Genomic DNA, 14,608 nt, shown 5'->3' with positions numbered 1-14,608 from the left:
ATTTCAGCTTTAGAAGCATCTTTATCTGCTGCTTGTCCTTTTGATGATGCCTCAAACTGGCGATCCTCAGAAGACAAAAACACCGTGTCCAGGGCAGACAACTGCGGTTTTTTCCTGGTATTTCCGCCAGTATTGAAGTGTTAAATTTTTTTTATCTCTTTTTTCAGCTTACTCTTTTAGAAAGATGTAAACGGTTATTGAGCTTACCTTCCCTACATAAGCTGTTATAACAGCTCCTATTGCTCCTTTTTGATCTCCAAAAAAAAACGTTGAGTTTTTGCAAAACTCCCCGGCCACGTAATTTGGCATTGTTAGCGGGGCATTCAACATATAACCCGAAAAACGATGCTTGCAATCGATTCAAAATTTTCTGGAAAAAAAAACCTTTCACAACAAAATGTTTCGCTGGAGCCATCGACTAATTCTTGATGCAATTTTCGGGCCTTGTCAATGTTTTCTCGCTAATGTTTTAAGACTGCTTTGTTTTTGTTGTATTTAAGCACCTCAAAACTTCATCCGAAAAGTTCTCAAAATCGGTGTCATAGAAATTCTTCAAATTTCGCAGACCTTGGGAAACTTTTTCAAGTCCAAGATCTAGAAGCCTTTTTTCAAAATAATCCCTCTATTACAAAAATAATTGGTCTCGTGTAAAATGGGTGGTGACGTCATCATGTGAGTGAGTGTGAGTGAGTGAGTGAGAACTTTATTAAAGTGTCAAAACCTTATAGCCTAAGAATGAAACACCATACTAATTAGGGGACACTGCTAAAAACTAAAAACTACACAAATACTAATATCAATACAATAAAAATATATATAAGTGATATAAAAATGTTATTATAATCTATGATATAAAAAATGTTATAATCTTTAACTACTGAATTGTAAAATTATGACTAAAAGATATGACTTGAAAGGCATTATGTGCAGCATAGGATGCAGCCCTTACAGCCGGTGTCCATTAAGCGAGTTATATCGCTTTTGCGAATATAGTTTGTAAAAGTCTGTAGTGTCTTGGCGGATCTGTCAGCCATAGACAGTTTGCCCCATAGTGTGGGTCCTACATAACGCAGAGAGTACTTTCCATAAGTAACAGTGTTGTATCTAGGAGTAGAAAAATCTGATTGTCTCAGGTTATATGCGGAAGTATGCTCGTTAAAATTGTTACAGATGCTATTCAGGACATAGTCTATGTTTAACTTTATACATGAGAATACTGATGTCCTGTAAACGCCTGTTTGCTAGAGTTAGCAACTTGGCTCTCTCCAGTAACTGAGTAGTATGTTGCTATGGTTACTCTGATTTCGGTGAAACTTATCTCATTTGAAACTTTCATCTTTCTTTAGTACAGCTGTATTGTTTACGGTGGCATACAAGTTGCTGAAAGTTGAAACGTATCGTCACTCAAAAATCCGATCAGTGCTTTGCTTTTCCACTCAAGTTTTCCATCGCGAAACTAAACGTATTACTTAATTTTCGTACCCGTCCTTTCTTTGGCTGTTCATTATTTTATGAAAGTATCAACATACCTTGCAAAATCTTCCTTTTTAATTATATCAGCTGTAAGGCATGGACCGGGTAGTAAATCAGTGTTTTGTATAGGTAATCACAGGATTTTGAGTGCAATTTAGGATAAAAAAGCACGAGTCAATTTTTCAAACGCTAACAAAATTGCACAAGCGCTTTACGAGTGCTTTTTTATCCCAAATCGAATGAGAAAAATCATGTGATTACTTATTAATAATATTCATGAAAAAATTGCGAGAAAATAACATGCGCAAATCTCGTACAAAAAAACAATTTATTCAAACTCGGCAAATATCATCACACATTCATTCAAAACAAGTTCAAAGCCCAAACAACCTACAGGTTTCTCAATGTTTTAAAAGTTTTTCTAAACAGTCAAACAAATTGTCTGATAAAAGATTCTGGGTTTACCTCTTCCAGAGATTTTCTTTTGTTTCTAATACTTGTCGAGCTTGGGCGCTGAGTGAAGCTGTTTCGCTTTTTCTTCAACACTTCTAGGACGAAACAACTCTCTTTCCCGTACAAAAGAAAGCCTATAGGTGCTATTCACTAACTACAGTGTCTTTTAACAGGTGTTCAAGCGATGTAGTCATTACTTTGAGGCTATCTGGTCCATAATCTTCGCCAATGTGTTTGTTTAAATTGAATTCGGCGAATTCGGCGTAAATAAATTAGCTCAAGCAAAGCGTGAAACTTTGTCAGCTCGTAGATCCTATTTCGTCAGCAATTCCCTTCTTGAGAAACCACTTTTTCCAAAAAGAGAACCATAACCCATGCTTTTTTAGTGCTATGGTGTTTAGAGTTGTCTTCAGGTCCTCTGTCTCCTATACTGTGCTCAAAACGCCAGCCATTTTTTTACTCGCATCTCAAAGCAGATCCAAACTTCGCGCCATTCAGATCGCGTGGAAGCGTTTGATTGGTCCGCTGTGAGTGCCTTTGTTTATAAACCAATCAGAATGCTCTATTTGTTTCTCTTTTTTGCACCGAATGTCCTTTTTTGCACTAAATTAACTCATTTCTGCATCAAATTTACTTAAAACTGCATTTCTCTAAGCCAATCAGATTCAAGAAATTTTTTTCATGTATATTATTAAGTATGAAAAGATGCAATATACACGTATGACGTGAATGTTAATAAGGAATGAAGATTGAACGCAAACAAAGGAACATGTCTGAGTAAGCCCGATGTAAGGGAAACCTCAAAAGACAGTTTATTAACTTATGAAAAGAAGCGACTAGACACTTTTTAGTATGCAGTGGGAATTCTCTTATTAGTATGGAGAAAGACAGTGATTTGTATGCAGTAAGGCAGGGGAAGGCACTAACGTGGCTTATCTTTGCTGAACACATACTACTGAAATATTCATAAGAGTTTTCATGCTGATGCGTTTAGTTTATAAAAAGAATCAAAGAACCGACAGGTGCTTAGGGCTTAACGTTTCTGTGTGTTAATTCATCAGTGTTTCTCAGGTTAGAAAGCGAGATCATCTTCTAATGGAAAAACCCTTATTAAAAACCTTTTTACCAGAAGTATCATACTGCTACCAGGACAACTAGATCGGCAAAGCAACAGCAACCTTATTTTTTTTTCTGTCAAATACTTTCTTTGGGATAAGCGCTCAGTCCTTTCCTGATAAATGTCGGTTACTTTTTGTATTAAAAATTTTTCATTTTCTGTAAGTAGTCCAGTTTTTCCATTGCTAAATATAAATTCAAAGTACAAACTTGGAGGCAAAACTTAATGTTCTGCTGAGTCAGGTCTACATGTCGCATGCGAGGGAAATATTCATAAGACTTTTCATGCTGACGCCATAAGTTGATAGAAAAAACAAAGAACCGACAAGTGCGTCTGTGTGTTAATTTATCAGAATTGGTCACATTGGAAAGCGCAATCGCCTGCTAACAGAAGGAAAAAATCATATTTCAGGTAAATTAAAAACCCTTTTTTCTTTCCGAAATTATCATTCTGCCATTTACACAACTAGACTTGGCAAAGGAAGAAGTGTTTTAACTCTTTTTCGGTGGCTAATAACTTTTTGGAGGTAAAGCGCTCAGTCTTCAGGTTAATCCAGATTAGTGTCAGTTACGTTTTTAGTAAAAAGGTCAGTTTCTTGATAAATAGTCCGTTTGTTCGGGTAGTTAAGAAAAAATGTAAGTGAAAAAGTAATCAAAGCTAAATCTTCTGCTGAGTCTGGTCTACATGTCGCATGCAAGTGAGACATTCATAACAGTTTTCATGCTGATGTCTTTAGTGTGTTAAAAACAAAGAATCAACAGGCGCTTAGGGCTTAACGTGTGTTAAATCATGAGAGTTGCTCAGGTTGGAAAGTGTGATCATTTGCTAACAGAAGAAAGAAAATCATCTTTCAGGTAAATTAAAAGCCCTTCAAAATTCTTTCCGAAAGCATCATTTACACAACTAGTCGTGGCAAAGTACCAAATCCCTTAACTTTTTCTTAATGTCAAATAACTCCCTTAATAACTCAAATAACTCAGTGCAATAAAGTAATAAAAAGAAATGTCTTGCTAAGTCAGGTCCACACGTCGCATGCAAGGGTAATATTCATAAGAGTTTTCATGCTGATTTCTTTAGTGTATTAAAAAACAAAGAATCAACAGGCGCTTAGGGCTTAACGTTTCTGTGTGTTTATTCATCAGAGATGCTCAGGTTGGAAAGTGCGATCATCTGCTAACAGAAGAAAGAAAATCATCTTTCAGGTAAATTAAAAGCCCTTTAATTGTTTTTTTTTTTACCGAAAGCATCATCTGCCATTTACACAACTAAACGTGGCAAAGTAACAAATGCCTTAACTTTTTTTTCTATGTCAAATAACTGCCTTTGGGTAAAGCGCTCAGTCTTCAGGGTAATCCTGCCCAGTGTCAGTTACTTTTGTAGTAAATATGATAATTTTTGGGGGGTAAATAGTCTGGTCATTCCGGTGGTGACTAAAAATCTCATTACAAAAAGTAAAAAAAAAAAAAAATCTTCCTTAAAAGTCATGTCGCATGCAAGAGAGATATTCGTAAGAGTTTTCATGCTGATGTGTTTAGTTTAAAAAAAAAAAAAAAGACGCAAAGAACCAGCATGTGCTTAGGGCTTAACGTTTCTGTGTGTTAACTCATCAGAGTTGTTCAGGTTGGAAATCGCCATTATCTTTAAATGGAAAAAACCCCTTGTTAAAAACCTTTTTTCTTGCCAGAAGTATCACTCTGCCTTTTAGACAACTAGATTCGGCAAAGTAACAGCTGCCTTTTTTTGTGTGTCAAATAACTTTCTTTGGGTAAAGGTCTACAGTCCTAAGGTTAATTCAGATTGATATAAGCTTTTTTGTATTAAAAGGTCTATTTTTTAATAAATAGACCCGTCATTCTGGTGGTTAATAGAAAATCTCACTGTAAAAGAGTAGTCAAAACAAAATGGCCTGTTAAGTCAGGTTTGCGCGGATGCAAGGTAGATATTCATAAGAGTTTTCATGCTGGTTTCTTAAGTGTAGTAAAAACAAAGAACCGACAGGCGCTTAGGGCTTAACGTTTCTGTGTGTTAACTCATCAGAGTTGCTCAGGTTGGAAAGTGCGATCATCTGCTAACATAAGAAAGCAAATCTTTTTTCAGGTTAATTAAAGACCCTTTAATTATCTTGCCGAAAGCATCATCTGACATTTACATACCTAGAAATGGCAAAGTAACAAATGCCTGAACTTTTTTCTATGTCAAATAACTGCCTTTGGGTGAAGCGCTCAGTCTTCAGGTTAATCCTGCTCAGTGTCGGTTACTTTTGTAGTAAAAATGATACATTTTTATGTAAATAGTCTGGTCATTCCGGTGGTGACTAAAACTCTCAATACAAAAAGGAAGGAAAACAAAATCTTCCTTAAAAGTCATGTCACATGCGAGGAAAATATTCATAAGAGTTTTCACGCTGATGCGTTTAGTTTATAAAAAGAATTAAAGAACTGTCAGGTGCTTAGGGCTTAACGTTGCTGTGTGTTAATTCATCAGAGTTGCTCAGGTTTGAGGTTGGAAAGTGCGATCATCTTCTAACAAAAAAAAACCTTGTTAAAAACCTTTTTTTCTTGCCAGAAGTATCATTCAGCCATTGAGACAACTTGATTTGGCAAAGAAACAAATGCCTTAACTTTTTTCTGTGTCAAATACTATCTTCGGGTAAAGCGGTCAGTCCTTAGGTTAATCCTGATTAATGCCGGTTACTTTTTCATTCAAAATGGTCCATGTTTTGTATGTAGTCCAGTTATTCTGTTGCTAAATAAAACTCTCAGTGCAAAAATGGAGGCAAAACAAAATCTTCCACTGAGTCAGATCTACATGAAGCATTTCAAGGAGACATTCATAGGAGTTTTCATGCTGATGCTAATGTCTTTGTTAAAAAACAAAGAATGAACAAGCGCTTAGGGCTTAACGTTTCTGTGTGTTAATTCATCAGATTTGCTCAGGTTGGAAAGCGCGATCATCTTCTAGCAGAAAAACCCTTATTAAAACCTTTTTTTCTTACCAGAAGTATCATTCTACCACTGAGACAACTAGACTTGGAAAACCAACAGCTGCCTTATTTTTTTCCTGTGTCAAATAACTTCCTTGGGGTAAAGCTCTACAGTCCTCAGGTTAATCAAGATTAGTATCAGCTTTTTTGAATGAAAAAGGACTATTTTTAGTAAATAGACCGGTCATTCTGGTGGTTAATAAAAAATCTCAGAGCAAAAGAGATATCAAAGTAAAATGTTATGCTAAGTCAGGTCTACATGTCGCATGCAAGGGAAATATTCACAAGAGTTTTCATGCTGATTTCTTTAGTGTATTAAATAACAAAAAACCGACAGGCGGTTAGGGCTTAACGTTTCTGTGCGTTAGTTCCTCAGAGTTGCTCAGATTGAAAAGCGCGATCATCTGCTAAAAGAAGGAAAAAAAACGTATTTCAGTTAATTTAAAAACCCTTTTTTCTTGCCGAAATTATCATTCTGCCATTAATACAACTAGACTTGGCAAAACAGAAGTGTTTTAACTCTTTTTCGATGTCTAAAAACTTTTTTGAGGCAAAGCGCCCAGGCCCTTGGTTAATCGAGAGAAGTGTCGGTTACTTTTTGTGTTAAAAAGGTCTGTTTTATGGTAAATAGTGCGGTTGTTCGGCTAGTTAGTGAAAATCTAACTGTTAAAGTAATCAAAACTAAATCCTCTGCTGAGTTTCGTCTGCATGACGTATTTCAGGGAGACATTAATAAGAGTTTTCATGCTGATGTCTTTTGTGTGTTGAAAAAAGAATCAACAGGCGCTAAGGGCTTAACGTTTTTATGTGTTAATAAATCAGAGTTGCTCAGGTTGGAAAGTGCGATCATCTGCTAACATAAGAAAGAAAATAAGTGTTCAGGTTAATGAAAGCCCTATAATCTTTCCGAAAGCATCATCTGTCATTTACACAACTAGAAGTGGCAAAGTAACAAATGCCTTATTTTTTTCCTGTGTCAAAAAACTTCCTTTGGGTAAAGCTCTACAGTCCTCAGGTTAATCAAGATTAGTATCAGCTTTTTTGAATTAAAAGGGTCTATTCTTTTGGTAAATACACCGGTCATTCTCGTGGTTAATTAAAAAACTCAGTGCATGCAAGGGTGATATTCATAAGAGTTTTCATGCTGATTTCTTTGGTGTATTAAAAAACAAAGAATCAACAGGCGCTTAGGGCTTAACGTTTCTGTGTGTTAATTCATCAGAGATGCTCAGGTTGGAAAGTGCGATCATCTGCTAACAGAAGAAAGAAAATAATCTTTCAGGTAAATTAAAAGCCCTTTAATTGTTTGTTTTTTACTGAAAGCATCATCTGCCATTTACACAACTAAACGTGGCAAAGTAACAAATGCCTTAACTTTTTTTTCTATGTCAAATAACTGCCTTTGGGTAAAGCGTTAAGTCTTCAGGTTAATCCTGCTCAGTGTCGGTTACTTTTGTAGTAAAAGTGATACATTTTTGTGTCAATAGTCTGGTCATTCCGGTGGTGAATAAAAAATTGTCAGTACAAAAAGTAAAAAAAATATTCCGTAAAAGTCATGTTGCATGCAAGGGAAATATTCATAAGAGTTTTCATGATGATGCGTTTAGTTTATAAAATGAATCAAAGAACCGGCAGGTGCTAAGGGCTTAACGTTTTTTTGTGTTAATTCATCACAGTTGCTCACGTTGGAGAGGTACGATCATCTTCTAATGAAAAAGCCTTGTTAAAAACCTTTTTTTCTTGCCCGAAGTAACATTCTGCCACTAAGACAACTAGATTCGGCAAAGTAACAGCTGCCTTCTTTTCTGTGTCAAATACTTTCTTTAAAAACCAAAGAACCGAATAGTGCTTAGGGCTTAACGTTTCTCTGTGTTAATTCATCAGAGTTGCTCAGGTTGGAAAGTGCGATAATTTTCTGACAGAAAAAACCCTTTTTTAAACCCATTCTTTTGCCAGAAGTATCATTCTGCCACTGAGACAACTAGATTCGGCAAAGCAACAGCTGTCTTGTTTTTTTTTTTCTATGTCAAATACTTTCCTTGGGTAAAGCTCTACAGTCGTCAGGTTAATCGAGATTTGTATCAGCTTTTTTTGCATTTAAAGGTCCATTTTTTAGTTAATACACTGGTCATCCTGGTGGTTAAAAAAATCTCAGCACAAAAGAGTAATCCAAACAAAGTATTGAAAGGTCTATTTTTTAGTTAATACACTGGTCATTCTGGTGTTTAAAAAAATCCCAGCAAAAAAGAGTAATCAAAACAAAATGTCCTGCTAAGTTAGATCTACATGTCACATGTAAGGGCGATATTCATAAGAGTTTTCATGCCGATTTCTTTAGTGTATAAAATAACAAAGAACAAACAGGCGCTTAGGGCTTAACGTTTCTGTTTGTTAATTCCTCAGAGTTGCTCAGATTGACAAGCGCGATCATCTGCTATTAGAAGGAAAACATCATATTTCAGGTAAATTAAAAACCCTTTTTTCTTGCCAAAATTATCATTCTGCCATTTACACAACTACACTTGGCAAAGGATGAAGTGTTTTAACTCTTTTTCGGTGGCTAATAACTTTTTGGAGGTAAAGCGCTCGGGCGCCAGGTTAATCGAGATAAGTGTTGGTTACATTTTGTGTTAAAAAGGTCTATTTCATGGGTAAATAGTCCGGTTGTTCGGCTAGTTAGTGAAAATCTAACTGTTAAAGTAATCAAAACTAAATCCTCTGCTGAGTTTCGTCTGCATGACGTATTTCAGGGAGACATTAATAAGAGTTTTCATGCTGATGTCTTTTGTGTGTTAAAAAAAGAATCAACAGGCGCTTAGGGCTTAACGTTTCTGTTTGTTAATCAGAGTTGGTCAGGTTGAAAAGTGCGATCATCTGCTAACAGAAGAAAGAAAATCATCTTTCAGGTAAATTTAAAAGCTTTAATTTTCTTTCCGAAAGCATCATTTGCCATTTAAACAACTAGACGTGGCAAAGTAACAAATGCCCTTACTTTTTTCTATGTCAAATAACTTCCTTTGGGTAAAGCACTCAGTCTTCAGGTTAATCAAGATGTCGGCTACTTTTTGTATCAAAAACGGTCAATGTTTGTAAATAGTCTGGTTCTTTGGGTAGATAATTTAAAATGTCAATGCAAAAAGTAAGCAAAACAAAATCTTTTTTTCGCATTGGAAGGAAATATTCATGCGAGTTTTCATGCTGATGTCTTAGGTTTATTAAAAAAAAAACAAAGAATTGACAGGCGCTTAGGGCTTAACGTTTCTTTGTGTTAATTTAGCAGAGTTGTCCAGGTTGAAAAGCACGATCATCTGCAAACAGAAGAAAAAAAAATATTTTCAGGTCAATGTAAAACCCATTTTTCCCCAAAACTATCATTCTTCCATTGACACAACTTGACTTGGGAAAGTAACAAGTGTATAATTTTTTTCTGTGTCAAATAACTTCCATTGGCTAAAGCGCTCAGTCTTTAAGTTAATCCTGATCAGTACCGATTACTTTTTGTCGTAAAAAAAGTCCATTCGTTGTGAATGTTTTTTCGGGAAAACGTATCGAAGGTTCACAAGGTTTTAATTCTTTCAAACGTAACAGTTATAAACATTTTATTTCTCCTCCAAATGTCAATACAAAATCACCTGCATAGATTCTGAGAATAAAATTATTGATCACCATGAGGAATTGTCTTAACATAATAACAAAAATCCTCCCAACTGGTCCAGTGAAGATGTTCGAAGACCTGTAAGGGGAATCTGTATGCTTGAAGCATGGCACGTGCTGTTGTTACTTTATATAGAAAAAAACCGTCCAGTATATATTTTTCTGATGAAAATGAAAATAAAGACATCTTTTCTGGTTGTGTGATGACTCTATCGCGTAATGAAATGTGCAATAAAGACTACCGGAAAGTTCAAACACTGCTGGTTGATTAAATGACGTTTAATACAAGCGGGACTAATGTTAAACGTGTGATTAATGAATCACGATTTTTGTCCATTAATGTCAGTGTTGTACAGTTAGAAGGAGATTAAACTTTTACATGTAGGTTAAAGTGGTTTTCATTAAAACATCAATAATTAAAAAATGTTTCCTTTTACTGGTCCAGTTTTTCTTAGTACAACAGGTATGACGATGTTCTATAGGCATCACTTTACCAAATTCTGAGCTTTGTGTGGAGAGGGTGCTACTTAATTTTCATAAATGGCTCTACTGTATGCTTAAAAACAAAACACCGATCGTTCTATTGCCAAACTGCAATGTTGGAGGTCAGGAAACGTTCCTACATTTGATTAGATATTATTGGACGGCACATTTTAATGAATAATGATGAATATCAATGAATATCATTATTTCGGGCTTGGATGAAGTAAGGAGAAGTTTGGCTTGAATTGATATGGCTAAATTTCGAAAAACCTTGATGTAATACGGTTTAAATAAAATCATCTGTTTTTCTTGAGCGGCGACTGAGAAACTCTATCACGTATTAGCATAACCACACTGACCTACTATTGGTGATCGCGCAATCTGATTGGCTACACAGGTGCCTACTATCGATCCGTAGAAGGCTCTCGGAGTGCGCGCGTAGTCTTCACTGAATTTTATCAATCAAAACCTTCAATAAATAGATCGGTCAGTGGGTTATGCTAACACAATTAGACGGCTCGCTCTCGGTTTCTACCGAGAGCGAGCCGTCCATTTTATATGGATAAAATTATGTTAAAATACCAAATATGACACTTGAAAATTTTTGCCTATGCCTTTATTTTTTTATTAGGCGGAAATGTTATGTTTGCAAATTCTCTGATGTTTCATTTAGGAGACATATTCACTGCAAGCAAAGTTGTGAGTTTCCTGTTTGTGGAAAGCATTCCTTTAATTAATATATAGATGGCTATTATGCGTTGAGACGCAAACAGTTTGAGTGTATCTGGAAAGAAGTGGTCTTTGACCATGAAGTTATGTGCTTTATATCTAGCTTTTAAGCCCTAAAACATCTATAGCTTGACAACAAAACTTGGTTTTAAGAATTTATAAAATGAAAAAAAGTTTTTCATACGAAAATGGAAAAAAAGAAAGAATGAAATAATACACACCAATGTTCACAACTTGTTGATAGCACTTTAACTATATTTTGCTTATTACAACTGCAATACTCGGAGTCCTGGTCTCATAAGGATTTCGAGGACAAAACGCCAAGAAAGAAAAGAAATGTAAGACCACGTCATACTGTTTTAGCGGTCTACACAGATCAGGCATAAAAATGGTATCTTTAAGGGGTCAAAAAAGTTTAAGCCAGCCCAGTTTGGTCTCGTTTAGGGGTTTAATATTCCAATTTTTCTTCGAGCATCCCCATCCCATTGAAATTGGAGTTCCCCTGGGCTAGACTAATATAGCAAACTCGACGGTCTGATCAACTGAAAACACTCCTGGTTAAACAGTGATTGGCAGAAAAACAATGAGCTTCAGATCCCTGCTCGATGAAAAGTCTCAAATGCACAAACAACAGAATCTTATGCAATTTAAACTGTGCATTGTTTACGAATGATCTCAGATATTTATATAATGACGTAATGTTCTGTGGTAACAGTGTTAGTTCAGTAGAAATGATGAAGTATATCTTCGAAGAAGATATTTTGCGAATGCATAATACTTGTAACAGCTACGTTAAAACTACATTTACTGCTTAAAAGAAAGTAACATGCCTCCATAAAATGAACTGTCTATCAATATAAAGAAACAATAATAATTTCAGAGCCATCGCAGATACTAAAATGCCATCCAGGAAAATCGTGTGGGCTGTCATTCTTGTGATAGGTATGTGAAAGGACTCAACATGTTATTTAATTGTATATTGACAGGAATTTGTATTTCATTGCATTAAGTTGTATGCAAGCTTTATCAACAGGAAAGGTAAAGGAGGGATTTATTAAGTACTTTTCATAAGATGAAAGAACACAACTTATCTTATTATAATTAATTAAGATATTTGAAATTAACGCGAATCGAAGGAAAAGTTACTTACCAATAAAGGAAATTAACGCGAAAGAGAAGGTAACATTTCAAAATGAAAGAAATTATCGCGACTTACAACACTAGACGTATAATCCGAGACGGAAACAATGTTTGTGATACTTTAGCCAAACGTATGGGTTAGGAGAAAGAATCTGAGCGCTTTGAGCATTCTTCACAGTTTCAGTGATACCAGTAGATTTCCACCCTAATGAAATAATGCTTTTTCCTAGGAGATTAGAACGTCTGGACTGGGGAAAAAGTAATGGAAATTAAGGTCGCGAAAAGTAACGCTCCACTTAATTAATGGCACGGATTTAAATGTTAACAAAAATTAACGCCACTTAAATTAAAGCAAATTTTTTATTTCCTATAATAAGTTAATTTTTTAATACTTCTATTATTTCCTGCTTCTTATTTATCAGCTGCAATGATTGTTGAGACGTCCCTTCAAGATACTGAAAAAGAAGACAAGAAAAGTAAGTTTTGAGATTAAAAACGAAATTATTGATTGTAATGCATTGCCTCAAAACTATTTTTCAGAAAGCAAAGAACCGCAAACGCCCTGGGTTAATGAAAACTGTTTTTAAGGTTTATGCGGAGCACTTCAGCCATTTAAAACTCTTATATATTCTCCACGAAAGCAGATTAATAGGCAAACATATATGGCATATTATGGTAGAAGAATTATGAACAATAATATGAACTCCATTAACCCTATTCGGACCAGGCATTGGGGGGGGGGGGGGGGGGGGCTTTTGGGGTCCGCCACAAATATGAAGATATGTTACTTCAAAACGATTAAAGATATAATCACCAAACTCGGCGACTATTTAGAAAATTCTGTTGGAAACATTTTGACACTACTATCACACTTATGTTGTTAAATAAATATTTAAATAAATAAATAATAATAATAATTAAAGTAATAAGAATACGGGGCTCTCTTTCTTTTTTGTTTCAAAATTTAAGTTCCCTTAAACACAAAACCAATAGACAAATTTTGACTTAAAACATGTGGGCAGTTTTTTCCAATTGAATCATCTTCAGAGAGCCGTAATTTTTGCTGACTGTGACTTTCATTTTCCTTTTCATCAGCCTGTCCTGAACCATGCTATTGTTCCCCCTACAATTTGATTCCAAAGTTCGAAAAGGTCAACTGTACGAAGAAAAATCTGACGTCTGTTCCAAAGCGTTTTCCAGCAAATACTGGATTCCTGTAAGTATCTTTCCCAGGCTAAGTAGAACATTAATACAAAACCACATTAATCGATGTACCATTGAGCATAAACAAACTTTTACCCACTGACTTTTTAATTTTGTATTCTATAAATAAAGTGCTTTAGGTATCGAGAACCATTAAAAAGTGCACTTTTCCTAAATTTCAGATTTTGTGATGTTCAGATAAAGCTCTTCAAGGGCGTTCTTTTACAGAAAAGCCACACAAAAATCTTTTTTCTGCACAAAGGTATTGCACGAAAAAGATTTTGCAAGGTTAATTATGTTAATTGCCCGTTGAGATGTCCTGTCAACGCGTCACGAAATCCCAGCTCCACTGTTCAAGCACGAAATTTGCAAGAACAAGTGGTCAAGCCCAAGCATGGCGACTAGATAATACAAACATCGTAACGTAGTTTTTTATGGCAACTTCCTTATAGTCAAGGTTTTCTTGATTTATTCCCAAAGAAATAGTGTTTTACCTACGCTGTGTTGCTGTATGGTTTTCTCTTTACAAGTTTTAAAGCCCATTCTTAAACATTCCTTTAATGCATTATGATCTGGATTTTTCGGTCTCTTTTTCAATGTTATTTTCTAGGTACTTGTCTTATAACCAGTTGGAACACTTACCTGCAGGAGTTTTTAAAAAATTAAAAAAACTAAGAGAACTGTGAGTAGGACAAATCCTTGATCTCCTTTTCAATTCTCCTTCCAATTCTCAGCATTAGAAAATGACTTTCAACATATTTCTTTACATCGGAGGTCCGTAGCCAGTAATTTTTTTGTTGGGGGGTGTGGTCCTTTAGATTGCAGGCGTGATGTAACAAGCACCTTAAGGAATCTCGATGGAGTTTTTTTAGCCGAAGGGTGATTGTTTTGAAAATTAAAATTATCTAGGAAGTCAATGTCCTATTAAAATCCTATTCAGAGCAAGAAAATTGTCGTTTAATGGTTTCTGCCAGGAAGTTCCATATTTTGTCAAAGGGTGAAATGACAGTTTTAATTAGCAACCGCTAAACTTTCATGAAAATAAGATTTAAGATGAATTTTTAGAAATTACCCTTCACCATGATCAGCCTTCTTTCCCTTTTTCCCTCCATCTTTAGAGACTTTTAATAAGTCTGCAAAATTCTATTTGAACAATGTTTTATCTTCAATTTTACAATTAAACTGTTATATATCAACAAAGACCTAGTCAAATGATAATTGGGTCCACGATCAGCCAACCATGGGAGTGACTCGATGCAACCAACATGGTCATCCAGTAAATTTCAGAATCCATGGATATTCTATCGCTTTAGAAAAACGCATAAAACCAAAACACAGCCATTCCATGTGCTTTTCTTTTACTCACAATCTTT

General features: G+C 35.3%; 1 protein-coding gene across 1 annotated transcript in view; it reads left to right on the top strand.

The window, feature by feature from the left end:
- The first annotated feature begins 3,832 nt into the window (after positions 1 to 3,832).
- LOC144648388 (uncharacterized) overlaps positions 3,833 to 14,608 on the top strand; it is a 71,218-nt gene continuing 60,442 nt past the window's right edge. The window contains exons 1-10 of the mRNA XM_078507965.1: positions 3,833 to 3,897; positions 4,186 to 4,245; positions 4,654 to 4,663; positions 7,249 to 7,308; positions 7,703 to 7,719; positions 8,430 to 8,488; positions 10,795 to 10,862; positions 11,879 to 11,930; positions 12,455 to 12,508; positions 13,128 to 13,248. Of these exons, the coding sequence (XP_078364091.1) occupies positions 3,833 to 3,897; positions 4,186 to 4,245; positions 4,654 to 4,663; positions 7,249 to 7,308; positions 7,703 to 7,719; positions 8,430 to 8,488; positions 10,795 to 10,862; positions 11,879 to 11,930; positions 12,455 to 12,508; positions 13,128 to 13,248 (566 nt within the window). The remainder of the gene's footprint in view (positions 3,898 to 4,185; positions 4,246 to 4,653; positions 4,664 to 7,248; positions 7,309 to 7,702; positions 7,720 to 8,429; positions 8,489 to 10,794; positions 10,863 to 11,878; positions 11,931 to 12,454; positions 12,509 to 13,127; positions 13,249 to 14,608) is intronic.

The sequence above is a fragment of the Oculina patagonica genome, chromosome 4 (assembly GCF_052425735.1).
Source record: "Oculina patagonica isolate OP01 chromosome 4, crgOcupat, whole genome shotgun sequence".
NCBI lineage: Eukaryota > Metazoa > Cnidaria > Anthozoa > Scleractinia > Oculinidae > Oculina > Oculina patagonica.
The sequence above is the reverse complement of the archived record's forward strand: the minus strand, read 5'-3'. Positions and strand labels throughout refer to the sequence as shown.